The following is a 25,299-nucleotide window of genomic DNA, read 5'->3' as shown; positions in this document are numbered from 1 at the left end:
GTAAAAGGAGTAAGTGCAATTCTAGATTTCATGGTAAACGAAGGCATGCAGTTAAACAACTTTTCCATTCTAACCTCAAACTCGTAACTGCAGCACTTCCACATTTGTTGCTTTGTGGTTCCTCTCACTGAAGAAAGGGATATCTCTTTGTTCTGAAGAAATTTAAAGTGAAGTTGTGGGGCCAGGGAGGAATACAAAAAAGTCATCAAATATCCCTAATATTTCATGAAATTGTAGAACTTCAGGGTTTTTATTGTAGATAACTCTTGACAAAGAATGATTACTGTTCTAAAGATGAAAAAACTTACCCAGAAATTAGTTTCTCAGTTATTTAAAGACTATAAATTCTAGATTTGGACTTATATCTAAGTTTCTACAACCTGAGAAAAATCTTAGTTTAACAAACCAGACTTATATTCAGTATGTAATAATGGAGAAACATGAATATATCTAAAGGCAAAACAGGAGTTGATACAGGTTTTAGTTACTTACTAACAGGGTAAAAAATAAATTGTGCAACTCAAAATAAGGTTTGACGTCTTTTCTCCATAAACCATTTTGCCCTGATTTACTTCTACTTAATACAAATTGGAACTCACTGAGAAATTGACTTACATTATATGCAATCCTTTCCTAAAACTAGTGATCTCCAAGAAGGCTGTCATGTGACAAAAGGGTGAGTTTAGGGGAAGAATGAGTATGAGTTGGGACAGGTTACTGACTCAGAGTAACCTAGTTATTTGACAGGTTACATTGCAATTGGTGCTTTTAAAATTTACTGTATGACATGGAGAAATGAAATAATCATATGCTAGACTCTTCTGCAGGAAGCAAACAATCTGAAAACACAGACATTTATAATGGATGACTGGCCTGTAGCATGATGTTGTTTCCCTAGTAGCTGTCCATTTGTTATTTCTGTGCTATGTCTGGTGTCTTCAACAAGACTGAGTTTGAGAAACTGTAGGAAGAGGTTAAGGGAGGCTGATCTGCTCAGTTTGTCTGTTGAAGCTCTCTTTGAGCTTTTATTGCTTCTTATGTAACTATGAGGGAATTACATCTGATAAGAATGCTCTTTTCTTCATTTACCAAAGATGTAATGAAATGTCTGAAAATTAAGTTAAGGTTAATTAGGACTAGGAAACGTGAAAGTTTTTTTTCAAAGTGTCATTAAACTTTAAAGCAGGAGAAAGCTAGTTTTTAACCACTAACATTTCAATAGGCTTGGATGCTATTCTGGAAGATGTGCTTTAACCCATAGCTTTTTTTTTACATGGAAGCTAATTTACAAAATTGGCTAAATTGACTGTTTGCAAAATCAGATTAGATTATCATAGTAATTTTTTATAGACTCTACCTCTTGCTTAGGTTGCTCTATAATGTAATTTGATAATTAGTGTAACCTCCACAATCAGTGCAGTTGCTTTTTATTGTATTTCTCTGCATTAGGCAAGACTTTGTATCTAAACGATAAAGTTTATGTCTGCTTCCAGACTATGTTGTGGGTAACTGAAGTGTTGCTTGCCAGCCTACCTTTGACTTTGTCAGGTTTGAGTATTTTTGCCAGGGGGAAATTTCAAAGTTGGGTACAACCCTTATTTTACTGTACTGCTATTCTGTTTTTCTTGAGTTAAAAGAAATAATGTAGAACACTGTCCTTTTTGGAGAATCTGACATCCAGGGGCCATAAGAAATTGGTTCCTGTTACGTTTTATTGATGTGTATGTTTTAATGGCAAATACTGTGTTACAGTAGAATACGAACATATATTTGTGTTATTGAACTCTTTTTTAAATTTGTTTCTTGACAGAAAACACTGAAAGAATATCTCTCCAGCTTCATTTGGCTTTAACTTCAAATGCACCGTGGGTCCAGTGTCCTAGTCATTTAGAGCTTATGAACCAGTGTCGACATATAAATATTCGTGTGGATCCACGTGGCCTGAGAGAAGGACTACATTATACAGAGGTATTGAAATATTGGTGTTCTAAGCAAGATTGTGTGACGTATCCTTTTCTTGTGGTCTCTGTCAACTTTTTATAGAAGTAATTTTATGTATTTTTCTCAAACATAATCCTGGAGAACAAGGATTAAAATATTTTTAATACAACAACAACAAAAAAGCTGAAATAAAATAATAAGGCTGTTTGGGACAAATTCTGAGTTGAAACTAGGTTAAGCTATCGAATGTCGGTTGGAAGCCTGAAAACTTCTGGGGAAAGACTGAAATAAGTATGAAAACTAATTTTTTTTTTCTCAGTGTATGTTGCTGGTTTATTATTTCTAGGGTGACAGTGGTCAAATGAAGATTTCCTTTTTTTCTTTTTTCAGTGATAACTACAAAGATCAAAAACTAATTTTGTCATCTATAATTTCATTTTGACCAAAGATTTTAAGTGGCTGTATTTTATTTTGTTAGGTGTGTGGATATGATATAGCAATGCCTAATGCAGGCCCTCTGTTCAGAGTTCCAATAACGGTTGTTATACCAACAAGGTAAGTAAACCCAGGCTTTATCTGCATTTTTTTAAGTTTAATTTTCTGTACCTACTTTCCTTGAAGCCAGTTATTTCACCACCTTCTTTCTCTGTGAGTTCTTGAGCTTACTACTAACATTGAAAAGGGAGCAGAGATCTGAAAAGGTTCTCGCAGCAGACTTGTACAGCAGTGGCTTTTTTGTAGTTTGGGTTCTGTCAGCGAGAAGGCCATGTGTTCTGCTGGGGTTAGCCACAATGGCAGCAGCTTCCTAGTCCATCAGAATACAGATGACTTCTGGCTTGTTGACCAAAGTATCAATTAATATACTCGTTGACTCAGGTTAACTGGAGTTTGTTTTTTCATTTCTAACTGGTGGACTAGAGTACAGAAAAGGCAGGGGACGTTATTTGGCAGGTGAACATTGGGATAAGCTTTCATGATTATTTCAGTACAGTGAATTTAGAAAGTCAGTGTTGGGCCCATCATTGGTTTAAACATATGACTTCAGTGACGTTTATAAGGAAGGAGAGTATCTTATTAAACATATTCAGTAGAAAATCTGGCCCGGGGGTAGCGGGGGGAAGTAACTTTTCTCTTAACTCCCTCATAGAAATATTACTTTTTACATACCTTAGCTCACTTTAGTGGAAAGTTACTCAGCCAGGAAAAGCAGATCCACTGAAAACTGGGATTCTATTATACTTAAGTTTAAGCACAGTAACTTCGGGGAGGCAGGGAGGCTGTCTACATAATGTGGTGGAGCTGATGTTTTAAATCTTTTAAATACACTGTGCTATCAGATTCTGTACTAGTACAGACTGAAATAATTGATGCTGAGGACTAAATATCTTCATTGTACGTGTGTTTTGAGCATATGTTTGCATTTAAAAACACTTTTAACAAAAAAAAAGGGGCTTCGCGGCTTGTTTGATTACTGTTTGTGTTTTCTTTTTGACATACAGGGTAGATGAATCATCAAGCTATGACCTGACATATACAGATGTTCATTTTAAACCTGGTCAAATCCGAAGGCACTTCATTGATGTTCCACTGGGAGCTACGTGGGCTGGTAGGGAAAATGACCACGTTTAACTAAATTAAAAAATCTCATCTGTCAGACTTGACAAAGTTGTTTTAAATTATTTTGAGTTCTGCCTGAATAAGAACTGAAGGATCTGACCCAAGAATACGTAAAATATTTATTTGATTTTAAGCTCTTAGAGGAGTGATTTTTGAGTTATCTTATGGTTTCTGGCATAGTACAATCCTGATTCTCAGTCTTCTAGAAACAAGCAAATACAATCTGAAGTGATTGCCCATAACTGGAGGAATACTTCATGCTTATGGAAAAGTATTACTGTCTGAGGCTTTCTTAGTTTTTAAGGTATATGGATGCAGTGTTGAAAGATGTCTTAACTGAAGAAAATCTGATTTTCATAGTGGGCAAGTAGCTCGTAATTCTGCAAGAAGGAAAAAAATTTGGTTTTCTGTTCTTGAAACTAAACTTAATTTTTTTTCTTTAATCTAGAAGTGACAGTATGTTCATGTTCAGCTGATGTGACTGCCAAGTTTGTACTTCATGCTGTTCAGCTCGTGAAACAAAAAGCTTACAGAAGTCATGAGTTCTACAAATTTTCATCCTTACCAGAAAAAGGATCAGTGACTGAAGCATTTCCTGTCTTAGTAAGTTACCTTAGGGTGGTGTGGGCGAAGGGAGGAAAAAATAATATATCAGTGCAGTACAGTATAACTCATTCTGCTTTTTTTTTTATATTCCAAAGCAGAACCCCAAATGCAAGAAATCATATGTTTGTTACAGTAGTGAATGTGTCTGGGTTTGAGTTTTGAAAAGATCTCTTAATAGCTCAGTAGTGTTTCTCAATTATGTGGGAATGTCCTTGTAATATGTATTAATCTCTTCAATTTCTTGGCACTGGTTTATACAAACCAGTTTGTTTCCCTTTCAAATAGGGGTTAGGACTTGTTGGATAGATGTAGTTCAGCATATTTTGCCTTTAGTGCTTTATGAGGTTATCTGGGGGCATCTACTTGACGTTGAAGCCAGGTGATACCGGTCTTACATTCATACAGCTTAGATACAGCAGGCTTAACTTGAATAATGCTAGCTCAAGGGTCCAAAATGGAGCCAGGGAGTGCGCTAACGGTTCAAAGGGTGTGGATGGTAGAGCCCACTTCTCAAGTTTGCTTAATTTAGGTGTATAGCTCTAAAACCTAAGGGTGGTTATGATTTCTGTGCTGTTCTGTCCCTTACCCTCTGGAAATGCCAGTAGTCCCAGTGACACATTGTGAATTTTATCGTGTTAGTTAAAAACCCAAAACCAAACAACAGAAAACCCAACCAAGCAACAAGGAAAATCCCAAACCTCCCAAGCTTCATCCCTCTGGAAATGCCAGTAGTCCCAGTGACACATTGTGAATTTTATCGTGTTAGTTAAAAACCCAAAACCAAACAACAGAAAACCCAACCAAGCAACAAGGAAAATCCCAAACCTCCCAAGCTTCATGTCATCTTATTTAGGCAGAGAATGGGATCTCTTTATCCGATACACATTTTCTAGGGCACACATAGTAAACTCATCTATGAACTAACCTGTCTGCATAGTTTGAAGGTTAGGAAAGGAAGACGTAACATTTAAAAGCTGTACCTTTCTCTGTAGGGTATGCCCCTGGCGCTCTTTGTTTTGATGTGGTCATCGGTCATCCTATTTTGTTGGAGCTGTCTTGTGTTTTCTGGACCAAGTGTAATGTCTTACTTGGTACTGTACAAACCTATACAACTGGAGTAAACTGGACATAAAACCGTGTCGTTTTTTGAGCAATGCTCCAATTTTTTTGGCTTGGGATGAAGGAGGCTGGGGTGAACAGAAGGGGAAGATGGGAGCTTGACTGTAACTTTGTGCTTTTATTCCCCAGGCTGGAAAAACTATTGAATTTTGTGTTGCTCGATGGTGGGCAAGCCTTAGTGATGTTAGCATTAATTACACAATTTCCTTCCATGGTGTACTTTGTGCTACTCCTCAACTAAACATGGTAAGTTTTCCAGAGTGTTTATTTTGAATTATTCTGAAGTCTTGTGGTATCTCAGAATAAAAAAAAAAAAGCTTTTCTTCATTCTTGCTTGCATTTTAGAAAGACTAAAAGTATCTTTATATGTGAGATGTTCACATTTTTTTCTTTAGACTAGGTAAATAGGATTTCGGTCCCACAGAAATGTCCATTACCGTTCTTGATGATTTTTTTCTGTGCCTTTTCCTTATAAATCAGTAGGGGAAAAAAATAGAAAGGGAAAAAAAAAACAACAAAAAACCCAAACCCAACACCAATATTAGGACATACTAAAAGACTGAAGTTGTACCTATACTTACGTTAGCAAGTAAGTGTTTGTGTGAGTAAAATTTGCTGGGACCACAGTTCTTAAACTTGAGTATCTAGACTACTGTTGCTAAAAGACAATAATCTGAATACTGTTTTCAGAATAAAATGTAATTAAAATTTTTCTGCTCAGTGTTTTATTGAGGTGTGCCAGTTGGCTTGAGATTCATCATTTAGGGCAGTTGAAGGCACAGTGGATCAGCGGTGTCATGATTTCTGAGACTCTGATACTAAAGGATTGAAAAAGTTGCTAAAAACCTTAGTATCCATAATATTTACAATACTTTGTCTTACTCCTGTGTTCTTTGCTGTCCTGTGCAACTTGGCTTGGATTGGCTTGACTTTGCCTTCCTCAGGAGAGGGCTCTTTTTGAGAGCTGAGATGGCAATACCTACATGAAGCAGCACCATGCTAATTTATCCTGGCGCCTCCTTTTTGTTTTTAGCTAAGGGTCAGAACAAATTATAGCTGTCCTATGGGTTAATTTGGTTGTTTTCAGGCTCTAAGAGCTGAATAAAATGGGGAAATAGAGTGGGTGCATTGTGCTAAGGTACCAGGTCTTGAACCAGTAGAGAGGAAAAGAAAAAGGTGGTGGTGGTGTGCACAGCAGCTCCCCCCACCCCAGCAAGATTACATTAACTGAATAATGGAGAGTTAAAAATCATAGAATCATAGAATTGTCTAGGTTGGAAGGGGCCTTTAAGATCATCAAGTCCAATGATCAACGTAATGCTAACCTGTGTATGTAGTATTTTTCTTTTTTACAAAGTTAAACTATTCTGTAATAATGATCCTAAGCAGAAGCACCATAAAATGCTTGTTTTAAGATTCTAGATGACTGATACTTGTATTTATTGAATTACATATTCAAAGGAAATAGTCACAAATACACAAATAAAACCCAGCCCTGCCTGAAGTGTGACTTGGACAGTTCTATAGGAAGTACTTTAATTATTAAGGGGGAAAAAAAATATAAATAAGACTGTAGCTGCAATTGCTAAAGTTTTGCAAGTCCTGGTATACCTGCTGTTTTAAAATAGGGTTAAGCTTGTCACATTTTCAAACTCATGTGGTATTACTACTTACAGTGTAGACAAATACAGCTTGCATTGTATTTTTGATGGGAATATCAGGTGGTCCACATCTGGTGTTATAAGTGCACAGAAGTGTAACTGTTAATATACTCTTTCTTTAGCATGCTTCAGAAGGCATCGTGCGATTTGATGTTCAATCCCTGTTGAAGTATGAAGATATTGCTCCATGCATAAATCTGAAAAGCTGGGTTCAAACGCTCAGGTAGAGTTTCTGGGGAACTGTATTGGGAAAGCAGGAAAACTATTTGTATGTAGTTAAAGCAGTAACAATTTAACAGTGAAATTTAAGTTAACAATATTCTTGTCAAATTTTAAGTGGGTTTGGGAGCATCAATTATTACAATTTCTCATCATTCTCTATTTTAGTTCCTTTTAACTTTGAAAAAATTTGAGAATTATGGTGACTTTTTCCATACAAATTATTTTCCTTAAGCTAACTAAAAAAAAAAACAAATTACAAAAATATTCCATTGCATCCAAAGGAGACACCTAGAGGTAAAAGGCACTTTAAAGAAACAAATTGTAGAGTTAATTGATGCTTCTGTTTGTTGTTTTGGGGTTTGGTTTGTTTTTTTTTTTTTTTTTTTTAAGCAACTGCTTCAGATCCTGCCTGATTTTGGCCTGGGAAGACTGTCTTCTCTCTCTTGCTTGGCTGGAATTGGTTTTGTACTATCTGGTGCAGAAAGTTGTGTTTGTCTTGTTGTCAGTTTGACACATGCTGATTTGGAGGAAAAGCTGCGTTGAAAAAAGTCCGAACCAGTGCAGCAATTACTAAAGTTGGTCACTTGAGGAGGAATTAGAAATGCCATACAGCTTAAGCAGTACTTTTAAGACTTGGGCTAGACAATTTCACAGTGGCCAGTAATCTAAAGTCTTTCATTATTTGGGCCTCTCAGTGGAGACCTTGGCACTGTCTTGGGGCTTTTGGGTACTTGTAACTGGAATGGAGGTCTCTAGGAGTTTATCGTTTAATGAACACGTCACCTAATGTTAGGTTCAGAAATACCCGCTTTGATATGCCTTAAGTGAGGAAATCAAACAATCCCCTAATATATCTTTGCCGCATTCCTGGTTTGTAAAATGGAGATGCTCTTATCTCCTTGTAATATTTGAGGCACTCATCTGACAGTAAATGAACTGCAGTTAAGTAAACTAATGAGAAATATTTATTTATTAAAATTAAGGCATGAATAGTGTCTCTTGACTGAAGTAATGAATCATAACAACACAGAGGAAAAAAAGTACTGAATGGCTTCTCATTCGGTCTCTTGCGTTTCAGGTGCTTGGAGGCAGGGTGAGCATTAGGGAGATGTATCATGTGTGGTATTACTTGGTTCTTAAGTCTTCTGTCGGCAGTCTATCTGGTGTCTGCCAGACTAGGAAACCTGGGTTAAATGGACCTGTGGTCTGACCCAGCACGGATATTTTGCTGGGTAGCTAGTCTGTGCCCTTGGCAATGAAAGAGCTGACAGAATCTTACAGAAGTTTGGTCATGTAATAAAGGTTGTCAGAATGAATGAAATGTAAACTTAAATGATGCCAGACCGCCCTCGTTCTGCTATTTATTTCCAAAGCTCTGCTTTTCCTGTATCATTATTATTTAGCCTTGTATTATTTGATGCTTAAGGTCTATACTGTTTGCTGCTCTGAACAATAGCTTGTCCTCACTGTCTCTGAGTTAACATACACTACCTATGTCAGAGTAGTAACACAGAACCTGCTCTAGTGGGAGGTGTCCCTGCCTATGGCAGGGGGTTTGGAACTAGATCATCCTTAAGGTCCTTTCCAACTCTAACCATTCTGTGATTCTATGTTAACATATGCTACTTATGTTGTGTATGTTAACATTCTTCTGTGTTACTACGCTGATTTCTGTAAGGCCTTTTACAGATTCTCTCCTCTTACAGATTCTCTCAACTGTTTATTCTGTCCTCTAATTACTGTGCCATTAATTTTTCAATCTGTGAATAAAAGTGCTGATTGCAGCATGGATACTAGAGATGTAAATTAACCTGATTTTTTTTTTCCTTAATCCTGAAGTCTATTGGTTTTCCCAATTTTTATGTGGGTGGGTTTTTTTTTTTACGGTCTTTAATTTTGAGCATTTAGATGTCCTTGACAAGTTCTGTTGGCTTCTTTCTTTGATGGTGTCTGTAATGTCACTAAACCTTGGTTTTGAACTGACATTCATTTTAAAAGAGGAATGTATGCTGCCTGGATAGTTGCAATATTTTAAGAGATGTTACTGCAAGTGCTGAACTCAACTGTACTTCAGAATATGCTTCTGCTTAAGCAAGACAAATTTTGATAGAGGATACATGTTTCTTAAGAGTACCTTCTGTTGTTTTTGGTTTAACTGCAGACCTGTGAGTGCAAAAATAAAACCTTTGGGCTCCAGAGATATTTTACCAAATAATCGTCAACTGTATGAGATGATTTTGACCTATAACTTCCATCAGGTAAGGGTTATGGGGAGTTGGGTTTTTAAAATATCGTTAATAAATACAGCATGTTTTCTAAAACCAGATTTTAACTTTAACTAGCTTTCTGTTGGAAATGGGGTCTAGATTCACACTCTATAGACTCTCTCTAGTCAAAATTCTGATTTGGTTCTCTTTAGGAGCTACTGTTGCTTGAAACAGGCTTTCGTTCAGGTATCCTTTGGAATATATATGTAAGGATTATACTTGTTTTATTCAATAGTGTATTAAATGTTTTGACCTTTCTTTTAATAGCCTAAGAGTGGAGAAGTAACTCCAAGCTGTCCACTTCTTTGTGAATTGTTGTACGAATCTGAATTTGATAGTCAACTATGGATTATTTTTGACCAGAACAAAAGACAAATGGGTTCAGGAGATGCCTATCCACACCAGGTACAGAGTAATGTATTTATTTTACCTCCTATTTTCTGCACAGTGTGAAAACTTCCATTATTTTTCACCTCCCAGGCTTGCTGTTAGCTCCTAACATTTCCTGCTCCTAACATTTCCTGAGGCATAGGTATAATGTTCTTAGATCTTCACAAGAAAACAGGTTCAGTGGTGATATATTTGTATGAAAAAAAAGTAATGACAGGTTTGTTTCCATGGAATAGAACATTTGGTTTTGGTTTTTTTCCCCTCTTCAAGGAAGGAGAAAGAGTTATGGTGTGTCTTATTTCTACAAAAAGCTGTTAACTTCTTGTGATTTTTAACTGGTGCTTCTCAAGAACTGAATTCAGGTTCTTGTTGTCTTTATGTTTAGGTTTTTTACAAAGATGATACCTTGAACTTTTCTATTTAAGGTGGAAAAGATCTGTTTTCAGAATTATTTAATCCAGGAAGAAATACCAATAGGAATCACGATTCCCTAATCCAGGAAAGGGAGATTCTGGGAGCAGGGTAGTTCTTAATCAGTGTCCCTTTCTTCTTAGGGCTGCCTTTTGTATTACAGCAGCAGCAGATAGGAAACTTAGCATGTTACTGCTCAAAATATCCAAATGGTGCCCCTTTAGGTTGATAGAAATGAAAGAATGTTTTCAAAATTAAGAATTTTATAGTCTGGGTTTTTTTGTTTGGGGAAGGGCTGGGATTGGTTTTGGTTTTTTGTTTTTGTTAATAAATGGAGATGGTGATATCTGCATATTACTAACTGGATATAAAAGCTCAGGGCAAAGAATCTGTTAGCTCTTTAAACTGCAGCCTTAAATCTCACAGGAATCTCTCAGGTCCTTCACCTGAAGTTACACAGTGAACTGAAAGTTTATAAAGCCAAACCTGCTAGAGGTTTTGAACTGAAAGTTTAGCAAGAATTCAGTTTATTATTTCAGCAGCTAATACGATTATAGAATAGGAACAACTAATGTCAGCCTATTTTGTGGTCTGAAAAATTAATTTTTTTCAGTCAAACTGAAATGTATTTTGGCTGCTATCAAGTCTTGAAAGCACTGTTTTCAGGAAATCCCAAAACTGAGCAATCTAGCATATTTTAAATAGCTAGAGCTATATGGATCAAGAAGAACATGACAGTCGTACTTCTGGGTTTCTTTGTAAACAGTGAAGTATTTAATCTTGACATTTATGAGAACTTCTTTCTTTCAGTATTCTGTGAAACTGGAAAAAGGAGATTACACTATTCGGTTACAAATTCGTCATGAACAGAACAGTGAGCTGGATCGCATCAAAGACCTTCCATTTGTTGTTTCTCACAGGTTATCTAGTACCTTGAGTTTAGATATTTATGAAAACCATAGCCTTGCCCTCTTAGGGAAGAAGAAATCCAACAGTTTGACATTACCGCCCAAACACAGTCAGCCATTCTTTGTTACATCTCTGCCTGATGACAAGTAAGTTACTGGAGTCCTGTTTTTCTCATATACATGTAAACAAGTTGCCTCTGCACTAACTAAAATAATACTTTGATAGTGGCTTGGTAATTCCTCTTGTGTTGCTCTTTCACTGTTTGGGTTCTTTACTGTAGCTCCCATGGAATGTTAATAAACCTGGTTTTAACACTGAACTTTCTTTGTTTGAATAGAATACCTAAAGGAGCAGGACCAGGATGTTACCTTGCAGGAGCTCTTACACTGTCTAAAACAGAACTTGGAAAGAAAGCTGTGAGTATTTGAAATGGATGACGTCTTCTCTTTCTGAAACTTCTGAAACGAGTAAATGGCATGCCAGGAAGTGCTCTCTTTCATGGGTTTAGTACTTTAAAAGAGCACTAGGGTTAGTAATATAAGACATTTTAGAAGCAGTTGTTTCACTATAAGCTCAGAGTAACTTCTAAGTAGTTCTATTTTTATTTTTATCTTATAATTTCAACTTCAATTACACTTTCTAAATTTTGAATTCTAATTCTTTCACTCTGAATCCTTGTATTTGTAGAAGCAACTGCTTTTTTGTTGGTGTGGAGCCTTTAAAAGTGATTTTTTTTTTTAGCTGCATAGCTTAGTATAACTTTTGAATGAAAAATACATATATATTGTATTTTGTGCATGTTGATTCTCTGATAAACAGCTGTACTCTTCCTTGCATGCATACAATTTTCAGCAAAAATGTGTGCTTTCTTAACACCTATATGTTACTGTTAGAAAGTAGTAGTGATCTTGCTGACTCAAATGCATAAGCAGATATTCTTACCTGCTGCACACTGATGTTGTCAACCACTAATACGAGTGTATGTTCCAACAGAATGATGTAAGATCTCTCTGTGTGATACTAGAAAAAAGCTGTAGGGTTTTATTGCTCATAATGCAGCATCCTGTAAAAAATGGTTTCTTAACTTTTATGAATCCATAGTGCAACAGTGATTATAGTAACCAGATCGTTCTTGTGTGTATCTGGTGCTGAGGTATTTAGAAGATTCCCCTAGCTATTCTTAAATGGAAGGCAAAGCTGAGAATAAATTTGAATCAGTCCTGGTGATTGTTAGTATTTAGAGGTAGTTCATCTATGTTCATGTATCACTAGATGTGGCTGAACAATGTATATAAAACTAGAGTATGTTTTCATAGAAAGTAAGTTTCTGTGAGTAGGTAGGCATATACCTTTAGATATTGTTGAGTAGAAAAGTTTAGTTCATTCAATCTGATTTGGTTGTAGTGGCACTTTTGGGGCAGATTACATGTAACTGCAGGTTAGTTAATGTCTGTCAGGAGAATTTATGTATCAATGAGGGAAACCCCAGTAACTAAGTAACTAATTTCTTTGTGATTCCTGCAGCATTGCAAGTATACTTTTATTAAATCCATGGTAAATCCATTAGTGTAGTGTAGTTTCCCTTCCTTGAACTATTGGTTGTAATTCTTGTCTATCTTATTTTAAAAAACAGGCTAAGTAGTTATGTATAGTGATTTCTGGGATGAGAGGCAAGAGGTAGGTAGGTATTGCCTGTCAGATTTCATGTGCTGAAGAATACGTCAGAGCTTACACACAGAGAAATTCTAGCTGAGGTGTGTCTTACAGTCTAAGGCATTACTGTTATGCTCATATTTCACTGGAAAAAGGATGGTATCAAATAGCATCAGATACTTTCTGCTGCCTTTAGTGAACTTCAGTATGTACCATGAGGCAAAAAACGACTAGGCAGCAAAGCTGTCTCTAGGTCAGCAAGTAGATGCAATGTGCGGGAAAACGTATCTAATTTCTGTGTTTTTATTATGAAACAAAACAATGCCACTAAACAGTCAAAATCTAAAATCTACACATTTGAGACTGAATTTCTGTAATTTATTAATTTAAGCTAAGTGGTTAACAACACTTGCTTGTCTTACAGGAATAAAGGACTGTATATGCAATAATGCATTGTTTTATTAACTTTAAAAACCTGAAAGAGCATGCTTTAAGAGCATGTTTTATCATAGATATGACTCTCTAAAAAGTTTAAAAATCTGTAGGTTGAAAGTAATTGTACAGAGAAGGTGTCTCCATCCTGTGTGGTGTGTGCATGTTTTCTTACAGTATGTTATTCTAACTCCCAGGGGCAGTCTGCAGCAAAGCGACAAGGAAAATTTAAAAAGGTACTGAATGTTAGTTTTTGAAAAAGATATACTTAAGTCTTTTTGCATATGACTTAAAGAATTTGTCTACCAGTATTGGTTTTTTAATTTGTCTCCTTCATCTACCTCCTCAGTCCTGAGTTATTTACTTCAGCATCTTAAGTGTGTCTACTGGTAGAATGACAAAACACAACTGTAAGACAAAGCTGAGAGGTATACCTGAGCATCTGGATACTTCTGTAATAACTGCTGTAAAAATGCATGTGGTCATTAGTGGTTTGTAATTTTTCTTTTTACGAAATACTTGGGAATCTTCAGTGTTTGTGGTCAAGATTTTCTGTGGCAAATGTTTCTGCCTATTCTGTTCTGTCTGCAAACTGAGAACTGAATACAAACCTAGCAGCTTGATGTAGAATTGAGTATCTAACTGTATGCTAAATCTACTGAATTGCGAGCTGGCTTCATTACAGTTGTAAAAACCATACTGTAGCGATTTTTTTCTTAGGAGGTATGGACTTGATTGAAGTCTCTCGATTCATTATTCTACTCAAATATAACTTCTTATAGGCTAGAGTTTATACAGTGATGTAGCAGGTAGTAGTATGTGTAGAAAGAATTTTGGAGCATGTATAAGGTATTTTGGGTAGGGAGTGAGTGACTTTTAACATAGCAGTGTTTAGTATTGTCCCTTCTCATATTTTTACATTAGGTGGTACAATATTCTGCCAGCAGGCAGAGACTGAAACAGTCTTTATTAAAAAAAAAAACAAACACATTATTTGAATAGGCTACCTTTTTAAGGCTACTGGTTTGGTTTTTTCTAGCTTTGTTCTCTAAGTTGTAAGGCTATTTACCTTCTTTTGTTCTCAAGGTACTGTGTCCTGGATTGACATGCAAATTAGTCAGGATTCTTGTTAGAAATAAGGCATGAGAATCATGAATAACATAGTTTATTGGTGTAACCTGTCAGTTTATCACTGTAATCTGCTATTTTGTTAACAGTGAGCTGATAACTGAGCCTGCCTATTTACTCTGGTCTTGATGTAGTGACTGTGTGAATGTGATTAGGCTCTACAAGAAGGATTTTAATGTGCGTTGCTGAAATTTTATTTTCATACTGCATCTAAAAATTATGCTGATCACTTTTAGAAAGATGATTTAAAATCCCATGTGAACATGTGGCTTCCTGATGAATAGGGTATAAAATCTTCACTAAGTGAATCTGTAACAAGGGAGTTAAACTCTAATCATAATTTAATTTGCATAGCAAAACCTATTAAACTTTGCTCGTTCTGTTTGTTCTTTTGTTTTTAGAACAGACTTCAGATCTGAGCAGTATACCCACCCAAGCCAAAATAAAAACTGTCCTTGATACTTCCACCTATTATTCATAAGAGGCATCAGTGTATGAGCAGCAAATAAATAAAAAAAAAATAAATTCAGAATTATGAATATTTACCCTGCCCTGTCATAAGTCTACATACTGTTAAGATGTTTTCCAGCATGGAAAACATGTTTATGTGTTTCTTCTGTGGCCCAATCAGTCAAAATGGTGTGTGTAGATTTTTTTCGTATTTTTCACAGTCAAGATCAGGCCCTCTTGTAGGATTAGGAGTGTTAATTTACAAGTCACATTTTTATTTTATGTGTGGGTTTTGCTCTGATACTGGTGACTAGTCTGTGGAAAACTTTTGGTTGGTTGGTTGGGTTTTTGTTTGTTTTGTTGAGGAGGGAAGCAACTTTTTAGCTAATATCTATGTGCATGACACTACCAGAAATCCATGGTGGGGATTTCTAGTTCTTTGAAAGTACTTTTATTTTCACAGAATGGCTGAGGCTGGAAGGGACCTCTGGAGGTCGTCTGGCCTAACCCCCCTGCTTGAGCAGGGCCTCCTAGAACTAGTTTCCCAGGACCATGCCCAGATGGCTTTTGAATATCTCCAAGGGTAGAGACCACACAACCACTCTGGGCAACTGTGCCCAGTGTTCAGTTACCACCACTGTGGAAAAAGTATTTCCTTATGTCCAGAGGGAACCTCCTTGTATTTCTGTTTGTGGCCATTGCCTTGTCCTGTGCACTACAGAAAAGAGCACCACTGAAAATTTCTCTTTACACCCTCTTTACAGGTACTCATACAGCTTGATGAGATTCCCCCTCCATCCCCCAAATGCCTTCTCTTCTCTAGGCTGAACAATCCCAGCTTTCTCAGCCTTCCCTCATAGGAGAGATGCTCCAGTCCATTATCTTCATGGACCTTCACTGAACTCTCTCCAGTACAGCCATATGCCTCTTGTACTGGGGAGCCCAGAACTGGACACAGATGTAGCCTCACCAGGGCAGAGTAGAGGAGAAGGGTCACCTCTCTCGACCTGCAGGTAGTATTTCTAATGCAGCCCAGGATCCCATTAGCCCTCTTTGCGGCAAGGGCACATTGGTTCTAGCTGGTGTCCCCAAGGACCTGCAGGTCCTTTCCTGCCAAACTGCTTTCCAGCTGGGTGGCCCCCAGCATGGACTGGTGCATGAGTTTATTCTTCTCCAGGCGCAAGACTTCGCAGTTCTCCTTGTTGAACTTCATGAGGTTTCTGACAGCCCATTTCTGCAATCTGTTAAGGTCCCTCTGGATGGCAGCACAAACCTCTGCTGTATCAGCCACTCCTCCCAGTTTGGTGTCACCAGCAAATTTGCTGAGGGTGCACTCTGCCCCGTCATCCAGATCATTAACGAAGATGTTGGACCAGTACTGACCCCTGGGGTACACCGCTAGTTACTGGCCTCCAACTGTGTGCCGCTGATCACCACCTTTTGGGCCTGGCCGTTCAGCAGGTTTCAGTCCACCTGACTGCTCATCCAGCCTGTATTTCAACAGCTCCTCTGTTTTGTATGAAAGCGGTTTGAGGTTATGCCAGGAAACAGCAGTCAAATTTCCCAGAGAAGACAGTCAATTCTTTTATAACTGGACAAAAATGTCATTGGGATCTTCCCACAGAATAAGCAGGTGTCTTTGTTTTACTAGACGCATACAGCAGAACTATATGCCTAATCCATAATTTTCTGCTCGTAGAGCTATTCTGGGGAACTTAAGTTTATCTATAAAAACCCAAAACAAACCCCAAAAGAACCCTTGGGTATGGTTTTTTACTTAATGTCTTCCTGTCTTCAGTGTGTCTGGACTAAAAAGGAAAAAAAATAATAAAATATCCCTTCTCTCTGTATATTTATGTGTGATATGTATGAAGTTCCAAATTCAGTGATGTTTTTCCTTTGAACTGATCCCTGCCAAAGTAGAGAGTGCTCTCCTGTTGTGGCTCAGGAAGCTGTTAGAACCTTAGAAGCGCCCTTGGTCTCTAATGGGGAAGCATGTGATAAACGACCCTGTGAAAAACAAATTGGTTCTATGTACCTTCCTTCTTTCACAACCCAACTTCTGTAATGCAATTACCATCTGATTATTTTTTTTCCCTTTGTCTGCAAGTTTTGTCCTGAACATGATTAGAATGAAAATAGATCACTGACTTTTTCTGGGCTGTAAGAAGCATTTTTTTGTTGTTTTACATAATGCAGCTTTTGAACAGCAATATGTAACAACTAGCTAAGGGATAGAAAATTTCTACATTTCTCTCCCTACTCTGCCGTCCTTTCCTCCAGTTTGAAGCAAGAAATGCATTATGCAGATATTGATAAGTACTAGCAGAAGACTAAAAAATACTATTGTGAAGTCAGACATAAAGGGATTTCTTGCTTTGAGCATTAGGATGCTGTCACTGTTTATTAACGAGGCCTTCAAAAATAGGATGAAGCACATGTCTGATTTAGTTTTGTGCAGGCCTGGCTCGTGACTCTAAGCAATTTAATTAATTTTAAATTAAATAAGAGTATTGCCGTAAAAATAAGCAATGTTGCACAAATTTTGTGTGTCTTAAAGTAGATACGAATTCCATATGCACATTCAACCGTGTATGTATATGCAGATGTCTGTGGTATTTATTAAATAGAAAATGAGACCAGGGATGTGTTCCTTCAAGGAGCTTCTTCCTGTGGTTAGTTTTGCTGTGAATGCTTTAAAGTACAAGTAACAATAGTTCACATGTCTTTTCCACGTAAAGTACCAGATGTTGAATCATCATACAAAAATTTAAATTTAAATCTTTAAACAATATGAAGTTAACTGCTAATTAAGCTATTTTTAAAAGGTGACTGTTTTGAGGGCATTGTGCTTGTTTATGTATGCAGTTTGTAGTTCTAGTTAAAAGTAAACTGACTGAGGTTTATCAAACTGCGCACAGAGCACACTGACCAAAGTGCATAGCCTATATGCTCCCAAACTTTTTAATATTGCTTAATTTTTTTAGAGGATAAACAAAAGGCAACTTTCTCATTAATTTGCCTTTCTTCTCCTTAACCTCTAATGATGAATGTTTCTGTAATGGCAACGACAGTGTCACTCGGGGGTCTTCTGGTATCTAAGGGCTTGCCAAGTTTTATAAATAATGCTAGTGTTTAGAGACAGAATAGAGAAAAGAAAGAAGCGTTCAGTCCATCTTAGGGGCTTGTGATAGTTTAGTTAAATGTGATAAGCACCTAAACCTTATTTATCCCATGAAATAAGATTGCTGTCCGTAGAGGAGAGTGCACCTATTTTTCTGTAAGCTTTTTCAAAAGGAGGGTCCCTAGGTCTGAAGCTCATTGTTTTCCTTTCAATGGTCATAGCTTGTAATGCTTGCAGAATCTCAAGAGACCAAAAGTAGCTAGCTGAGAGAATGGGGAGATGACATTTTACTGTTGATGGTTTAGCTACACAGAATTAGTCTCTTAAATTAAAGTGTTTATCCACATAAGTGGGATTTTGTTAATCTAATTATGCTTGGTTTGAAACTTAAACCATAGTAGTAGAGCCTTCTCGTATAGAGAAGGCTTGAGAAGGCAGAGGCCATTCAAATACATAATTCCAAACAATACATTGCCAAGTAAGATTGAAGAGGATGTTCAAGAAGGAAATCCTGAAATATAGAAGAATATTTTTAGGAAGGCAGGTTTCTTTCTTAGGCAAGTCTCAATAGAAGACGTCTTTTAAAAAACACAGTAGACTACTGATTCAGATTTTTGTACTGAAGTAATTTCTTATGCATCTTAAAATGTTTGGTTTGCTTTTTAATGAACTACGTGGTTGCTTTCTACTGTTATAATTACCTTAGCCAGCCCCATACCATGTTCTTGACTTCTGTTTCCTTGCCTCCATGTGCTTGCCTCCACGGCCTGCTCTTGCCATGCTCTCGCCTAGGTCTTGCTTACACCTCTTATTGAGGCATACTGCCTGGTCATGCACTTCATACTCAAAATGCACATGTGCAGGATAGTTCCTGTGAAAGCTACACTTTAATGTAGATTAGTGATCTGAACTAGGTTTTTAAAAGATACGTGTGTGTCAGTGTTGTCGTTCATCTGTGATTACATATTAAGTAGCTGGAAAAATCGTTTTAAGGGAATATTGGTGTCACTTTCTCTTACTAGTATTGTTTTCAGTAACCCATAGCAAGCTGCTGGTCTGTTTGAATTATCAGTTCAGGTAAAATTCTTCTGCGTCAATGTTCTTGAATGGTTTCAGAAGTCTAGTGTTGAAGTCCGTTATTTGAAGGCTATGCATAGCCATTTCTAACAGTTACCTTTTCACTCGCTATTTAAGTAACCTGAAATAACTCCATCTTGTGCGGAAGATTTCATTTCAGTACACAACACTGACTTTTTTTATGGAAACACTTTCCTACAAATGTATTTTGGAATGATTGGTACGAATAATTAAATTGCCACAGCAATTGAGCGTACAACACAATATTTTGCACAATGTTGCAACAGAGTAATGGTATCTAGAGGATATAAACTTAAGTGATCTTCTCTGCAAAATACCCTGTATGTAAAATAATGGGACATGTGCCCTCGCTGTTTGGGGAGAGGCTTTTTAAAAAAAATGCAACATTAAAACCAAAACCAACAAAACAGCCTCCCCCAGCAACTGTGATGTTTTAGAAGCAATGACTGAAATCTAGTTCTGGCTTATTTGCAAATTTCTGTATAAATCATCTCAGGAAATGGACTTTAGAGCATGGTCTAAAATCAGTTAGGATTTTCCTTTTAAATAGCAGTAGATTATTTTGTCATGGTAATTGTTGACTAGTATAGCTTGAACTCAAACTATAGTGATATTTGTATGCTAGCATATAGGGTTTAAGAAAAAAAATCTTGCTGTTGTGTCTACTTAATTTTAGCACAGATACGGGTGAAACTGGAAAGTCTGTAGCAGCAAACTGGAAAACAGCTGACTGTGGATGTATCAGCTAATTCAGTAGGCGCATGGAAGAAGTACTGTCTCAGGAGGAATATGCTTGTGTTATCCTATGGCATGATTCAAGTTTATGCTAGTGTGGTATTATTTTTTAGAATTCGGTCATCTTTATTCGTTTGATTGCCAGATTTGTAGGACGGCGTCTCTGTTTGTTTTTTCTTTGCCTTTTAACCAAGTTTTTTGCTTTTCTTGTAAACAAACTGACCAATATTATTTGAAATTATATTAATTATATGAACACAAAAATGTCAGACTTCCTAAATTTTAGGCTCTCTTGTCTTACACCCAGTGTGCTGTTTCAATGTTTACATCCTTACATTGCTTAAAATAAAAAGTTAAAGCAGTTCCTGAATTCTTAATGACTAATACCTTTGCTGTCAGAATCCTTATTCAGTGGATGCATAGGTCAGAGTAGTTGCTTGCTATGATTTAGCTTTTATATATATATCAGAAAAAAGTGTACTGTATCCCTCTCAGTATGTGTCTCTCTTCCCACCTCCAGGATGTCCTTACTGTTCACTATCATCTGATACCGTCACCATCAAAGAGTAAAAATGGCAGCAAAGAGAAAGAAAGAGAACAGGAAAAAGAAAAAGATGTAAAAGAAGAATTTGCTGAAGCTTTAAGAGATCTAAAAATACAGTGGATGACCAAGTATGTCTGTTGTCATGACTACACAAGCTTGAAGCAGCTGTACCAAAAGAATACCCAGAATCTGTACTTTATGCTATGTCCTCCTCTCTTCTAGGCTGGATACCGCTGACATGTATAATGAGTTGAAAGAAGCATTTCCCAATCATCTTCCATTGTATGTTGCAAGACTTCATCAGCTGGATTCTGAAAAGGTCATTTAACACTTTCTAAACTGGATTTGTCTCAATACATCCATGTAGCCTAAACAACTGAATCTTTCTTCATACACTTTTGGTCTTGAAATGACTGCCATAGCTGTACTCAGTACTATAAAGCAGAAATTCCTAATTAGATTGACAGCTGTCTCCCTCACTGACTGCGATTTACTTCATCCCATAGCAGAATGAAAGAAAGTATGCCTACCTGTAGTGTGTTTGCTTATCATTTACTCCTTGTTAAGTTAAACACATTGTAAGTTTCCTTACTGGTTTAGACTACAACAGTGTTATTCTAAATGGTGGTTACTGAAACAAGCACACATCCCGTTCTGCTCCTTTACTGGATTGGTAATTTCTTCTGGCAGAATTGCTCAGACAACTGAGGACAGTAACCCCTTGAAATGACGCAGCTTAATCCACCACCTGTCATTGTCATCAAAATGTGATGTGAACACACACATCACACTTTCTGTGAACAGAAAAGTTTACCTATGTCTGCTTTTTTGTTTATCTTGAAGATAAACAGCTTTGTGTATGTCAGTAGGTTTAATATTTTTCTGTTTATTTGATCCTGATTTTATATTTATTTCTGACATTAATAACTACTACAGTTATGTAAGAAGATTAATTTGTACTGAAAGGCGCTTTTCTTTCTGTAAACTCTGCGTTTTGCTTATACCCACCCCATATTTTACAGTTTGTTTGTAGTGAAATAGACTACATTTGTGGAAAAACTTGATGATGTAGAGTTCTTAATTTTTTTTAATAAAAAATTGGAGAACATGGAGAAAAGGACATGTTGAATTATCTGACGTTATTTCTGCATACCTTTGCAATTACCCTAGTGTTAGTAGAATCAACCATCAAGTGGTGTGATTTCATAGTGCTAAACACTGTTTTTTATTCTTTTAGGAACGAATGAAAAGACTTGATGAAATTGTTGAAGCTGCAAATACTGTAATCTCTCATATTGATCAGACAGCATTAGCAGTATATTTTGCCATGAAGACTGATCCCAGGCCTGATGCAACTACTATAAAAAAGTACCTACCCAGTAAATAATTTTCTTGCATCCTATTTCTGCAATCTATGTACTTTTGTCTCTGTTTGTAAGAAATGAAATTACTATAACCTTTTTGAATAATTTGGGTTTTTTTTGGGGCACAAGTAACTTCAAACTTGACTTCAAAATTATATTGTTCTCTTACTATATCTCCAGAATGCAGGAACACTGAAACCTGCAAATTTTTACTTAGAATTATTAAATAAAATAAACAAGGGTGCTTTCAGGATTTAAATGTGTCAGAAAAATGGGGTATTAAGTTTTCTTTGTCAAGCTTAATCTCAGATCAGAGGGACCACTAGAATCTCGATATAGAGGTGTTTGTTTTGAATGCTACCTGCCTTTTCGTATTACTTTGCAACCTTTTGGATCTGGATTTGAAGACAAATCGACAGCAGTCTAGGAAGTAACAGCTTGCAAAAGATTTCATTTGTGAAAGGCATGATGACCATACTTGTGCTTCAGAGTATTTTTGAGACCCGTTTGGGTTTTTTTTTCTTTACTTTTTGATTGTTCCTCTGAATTACCAGTATATTTCCTTAGGAACACAGTATTTTGAAGGTGACACCCTAGTCTGCAAAATAACTGGTGGATTTCACAGTGTGTGGCGTGGTGCTGTTTTAGTTGCAAATAGACCAGCAGGTTTGAAGATAAGGCCCTTAAAAGGGGAGATACCTTTTTGTTGATTATTTAGGATAAAATACCAGATTTCAATTGTAAAATTCGTCTGTGTATTTGTTTATTTTTCTTAATATTTGTGTATAATTCTGGAATTGCTGATGTAAAAGCAAAGCTATGTCATAACAACCTTCATTCTAAACATTTCTTGGTAAGTTGACCTGTTAGGTCATGTGGTTGAATCTAACATCTGAAACAGAACACCAAATTCAGTGGTGCTTTAAGTGGGTGCAATTCCTTTGAAGTCAGCAGAATTGCATCTGCTTATGTTAGTCGTGGATTTGACTCTCTCTGTTTATAATGCCAAGAACTGTGAAGCTGTATTTCTAGATGCTGGCTTATTCAATCTTAGAATCCTGAGTTGCCCTTGCATTAAGACAGCAATGGCATTTCAGACTTAGAAGAATGATTGAGCTTGTTTAATACATAGTGTCTCTAGATAATTTTTTTGCAATTGCTTTAATTTATAGTAAATAGCCATGCTTTAAAAATTTTGTGTTTATTTTCATTTTGTATGTACTAACTGCTGTAAACTTTTTAGCTTAAACTCAGTACAGCACTGATTCTGTTCTTAATGAGGTATCTGCAAAAAGTCCTTAATATTTTTCATGCTGGTTTTTTTTTCTAGTGAAATGGAAAAACAGAAGACTACTTTAGTGGATGCACTTTGTCGAAAAGGAAGTGCACTGGCTGACCAACTTCTTCATCTGCAGGCCCAAGAAGGGGCTGCTTCCAGTGATGCAGAAGGCAAAGATGAAGATCATGAGAGCTGCTCAGAAGCTTTGACCGAGACGTTCTGGGAAACAACAAAATGGACTGATCTTTTTGACAGCAAGGTAAGAGAGCAGAGCAGATTTTTTTCTTTTCCTTTTGCATGTTGGGTTTTTTGACGGTTTCTCCTGGAGTTATGCACCACCTTTGTGCGCACAGCCTCATACATTCCTCCCTTCTACTTTTTCATGCTGTCCCCATATGTTGTGCTTTCTTAATGACCTTTTTCCACAGAGGTTTTGCCAAACATGTCAAATCCATGGTAAGCCTATCTCTGTGCATGTGAATGTAGAGGTTAAGGGAAGGGTGTAAAACAGTACCAGATTTCTATGAAAAAGCTGCTTGCTTTATTCAATTGCTTCTTTCTGTACCTTTCAGGGAATATTTTTGGTTAACCTCTGCGCTGTTCTAGCTGTACACACACAGAAGTGTGCAGCATCCCTGCTCTGTTCAGTCCTGCATTTTGTAGCCTCTTCCACACTATGGACAAGAGAAGTTTTGTGTTTTGCTGTCAGTAATGTCTGTAGAGGTAAAGGAAGAAATCCTTGGAGATAGTTCCACTTACGTATTTATTAGCACAGATTTCCCTGTCCTTTCAAGGTTCCTAATGCTGAGATTAAGTTTTTCTGTGCTTCATTCAAGACCACTATTCCAGAAGAAAAAAAAATATGCATTGTAGGTGACCAGTTCTGTAGCTTTTAATTTACAGAGTTCATGACTTTCTATGTCTAACAGTTGAGTTGTTGAGAATTAATTAGTTGCTGTACTTAACTCCTGCATATGGCTGTGTTTTAGTGGAAGATGAAGTGACCAGTGTATTTGTTTATTTTTCAGTTAAATTGACAAAGCACTTCAGATAGTTTAAAAAATTGATTTAAAAAATTGCTTTATTTCCTTGACAATAAATAATCTTCCTTGGTAACAACTCGTGCTTTAGCTGGAGACCTGAACAAGGAGGTTGATGGTGGTTGCCCTCACTTCTTTTAATGTATATATTCTTGTACACCTACATCTTTTCAGCATTCCTCTTTTAATCTTTAACTGACAATAATATCCTGTGGTAGCAGATCTTGCGCTTTAATCATACTGTCTGGCACGTGATTTTCTTGCTGTCTATTTGTAAATACAATACTGTGTTCCAGTATAGTGACCCCTGGCTTACTTCTGTCTTTTAATTTGTAAAGCTGATGGGAATAATTTCAGTGGAAAAAAACTGCCAATATAGACATCTTGTTGAGAGTTGATCACTCTTTGTTATGGGTTTTGTTGTGGTTTTTTTTCAAGAAAGAGATTGATTCCTGGCACTCTTGAGTTGTGTGCTCTGGGCTTGGAATGAGGTAACTCTGATTTGAATTGCACAGATTTAGTCTCTCTGACTGCCTTAACCATGGATTTATCTTAGGGCATGTTCAGGTTTTGCTCTGAAAATTGGTGCTTCTGTATGGTTAAATTAGTACTGAAAGGCCAACAAAACTTTTTATATTTTTGTAGCATTTCATATGGAAATAACTTCCATCCTGTTTAGCCAGTATGTTTGTCTGTTTTTCCCCTCTCGGTTTTACTGGTCAAACTGAAATCTAAACTGATTGACTGTCATGAGCCCTACACAGCCACTTGCTCACTCCCCTGCAGCAGGAGGGGGAAGAGAATTGGAAATGCAAAAGTGGGACAGCTTGTGGGGTTGAGATAAAGACAGTTTAATAGGTAAAGCAACAGCTGCATGCACAAGCAAAGCAAAGCAAAACAACAAATTCATTCCCTGCTTCCCATCGGCAGGCAGGTGTTCAGCCATCTCCAGGAAAGCAGGGCTCCATCATGCATAATGGTTACTTGGGAAGATATGCCATAACTCTGAACATTCTCCCCTTCTTCTTCCCCCAGCTTTATGTGCTCAGCATGATGTCTTATGGTATGGAATATCCAAATATCCCTTTGGTCAGTGGGCGTCAGCTGTCCCTGCTGTGTCCCCTCCCAACTCCTTGAGCATCCCCAGCGTGCTCGCTGGCGGGGCGGTGTGAGGAGCAGAAAAGGCCTTGACGCTGTGCAAGCACTGCTCAGCAATAGCTCAAACATCCCTGTGTTATCAACTCTGTTTTGGTCACAAATCCACAACATGGCCTATAGGAGCTACCATGAAGAAAATTAACTGTCTTCC

The 25,299-nt window shown here is 37.0% G+C and overlaps 1 protein-coding gene across 3 annotated transcripts in view; it reads left to right on the top strand.

Annotated features, from left to right (window-relative positions):
* Positions 1 to 25,299, top strand: part of TPP2 (tripeptidyl peptidase 2) — a 54,876-nt gene that overhangs the window by 21,126 nt on the left and 8,451 nt on the right. Inside the window, exons 14-28 of one of the 3 annotated variants that reach the window (XR_012584160.1) lie at positions 1,811 to 1,968; positions 2,420 to 2,496; positions 3,441 to 3,547; positions 4,007 to 4,161; positions 5,413 to 5,529; positions 7,067 to 7,167; positions 9,328 to 9,424; positions 9,701 to 9,838; positions 11,045 to 11,289; positions 11,481 to 11,559; positions 13,426 to 13,464; positions 20,284 to 20,435; positions 20,530 to 20,626; positions 21,545 to 21,686; positions 23,002 to 23,209. Coding sequence is in view for 2 of the 3 variants with exons in the window: in XM_074562031.1 (XP_074418132.1) it covers positions 1,811 to 1,968; positions 2,420 to 2,496; positions 3,441 to 3,547; positions 4,007 to 4,161; positions 5,413 to 5,529; positions 7,067 to 7,167; positions 9,328 to 9,424; positions 9,701 to 9,838; positions 11,045 to 11,289; positions 11,481 to 11,559; positions 13,426 to 13,464; positions 20,284 to 20,435; positions 20,530 to 20,626; positions 21,545 to 21,675; positions 23,002 to 23,209 (1,901 nt within the window). In the remaining variant the exon portion in view is untranslated. The remainder of the gene's footprint in view (positions 1 to 1,810; positions 1,969 to 2,419; positions 2,497 to 3,440; positions 3,548 to 4,006; positions 4,162 to 5,412; positions 5,530 to 7,066; positions 7,168 to 9,327; positions 9,425 to 9,700; positions 9,839 to 11,044; positions 11,290 to 11,480; positions 11,560 to 13,425; positions 13,465 to 20,283; positions 20,436 to 20,529; positions 20,627 to 21,544; positions 21,687 to 23,001; positions 23,210 to 25,299) is intronic. The other 2 variants (XM_074562031.1, XM_074562039.1) reach the window with 2 other exon arrangements.

This window comes from Larus michahellis, chromosome 1, assembly GCF_964199755.1.
Source record: "Larus michahellis chromosome 1, bLarMic1.1, whole genome shotgun sequence".
NCBI lineage: Eukaryota > Metazoa > Chordata > Aves > Charadriiformes > Laridae > Larus > Larus michahellis.
Note: the sequence above shows the minus strand (reverse complement) of the source record. Positions and strands in the feature narration are given on the sequence as shown.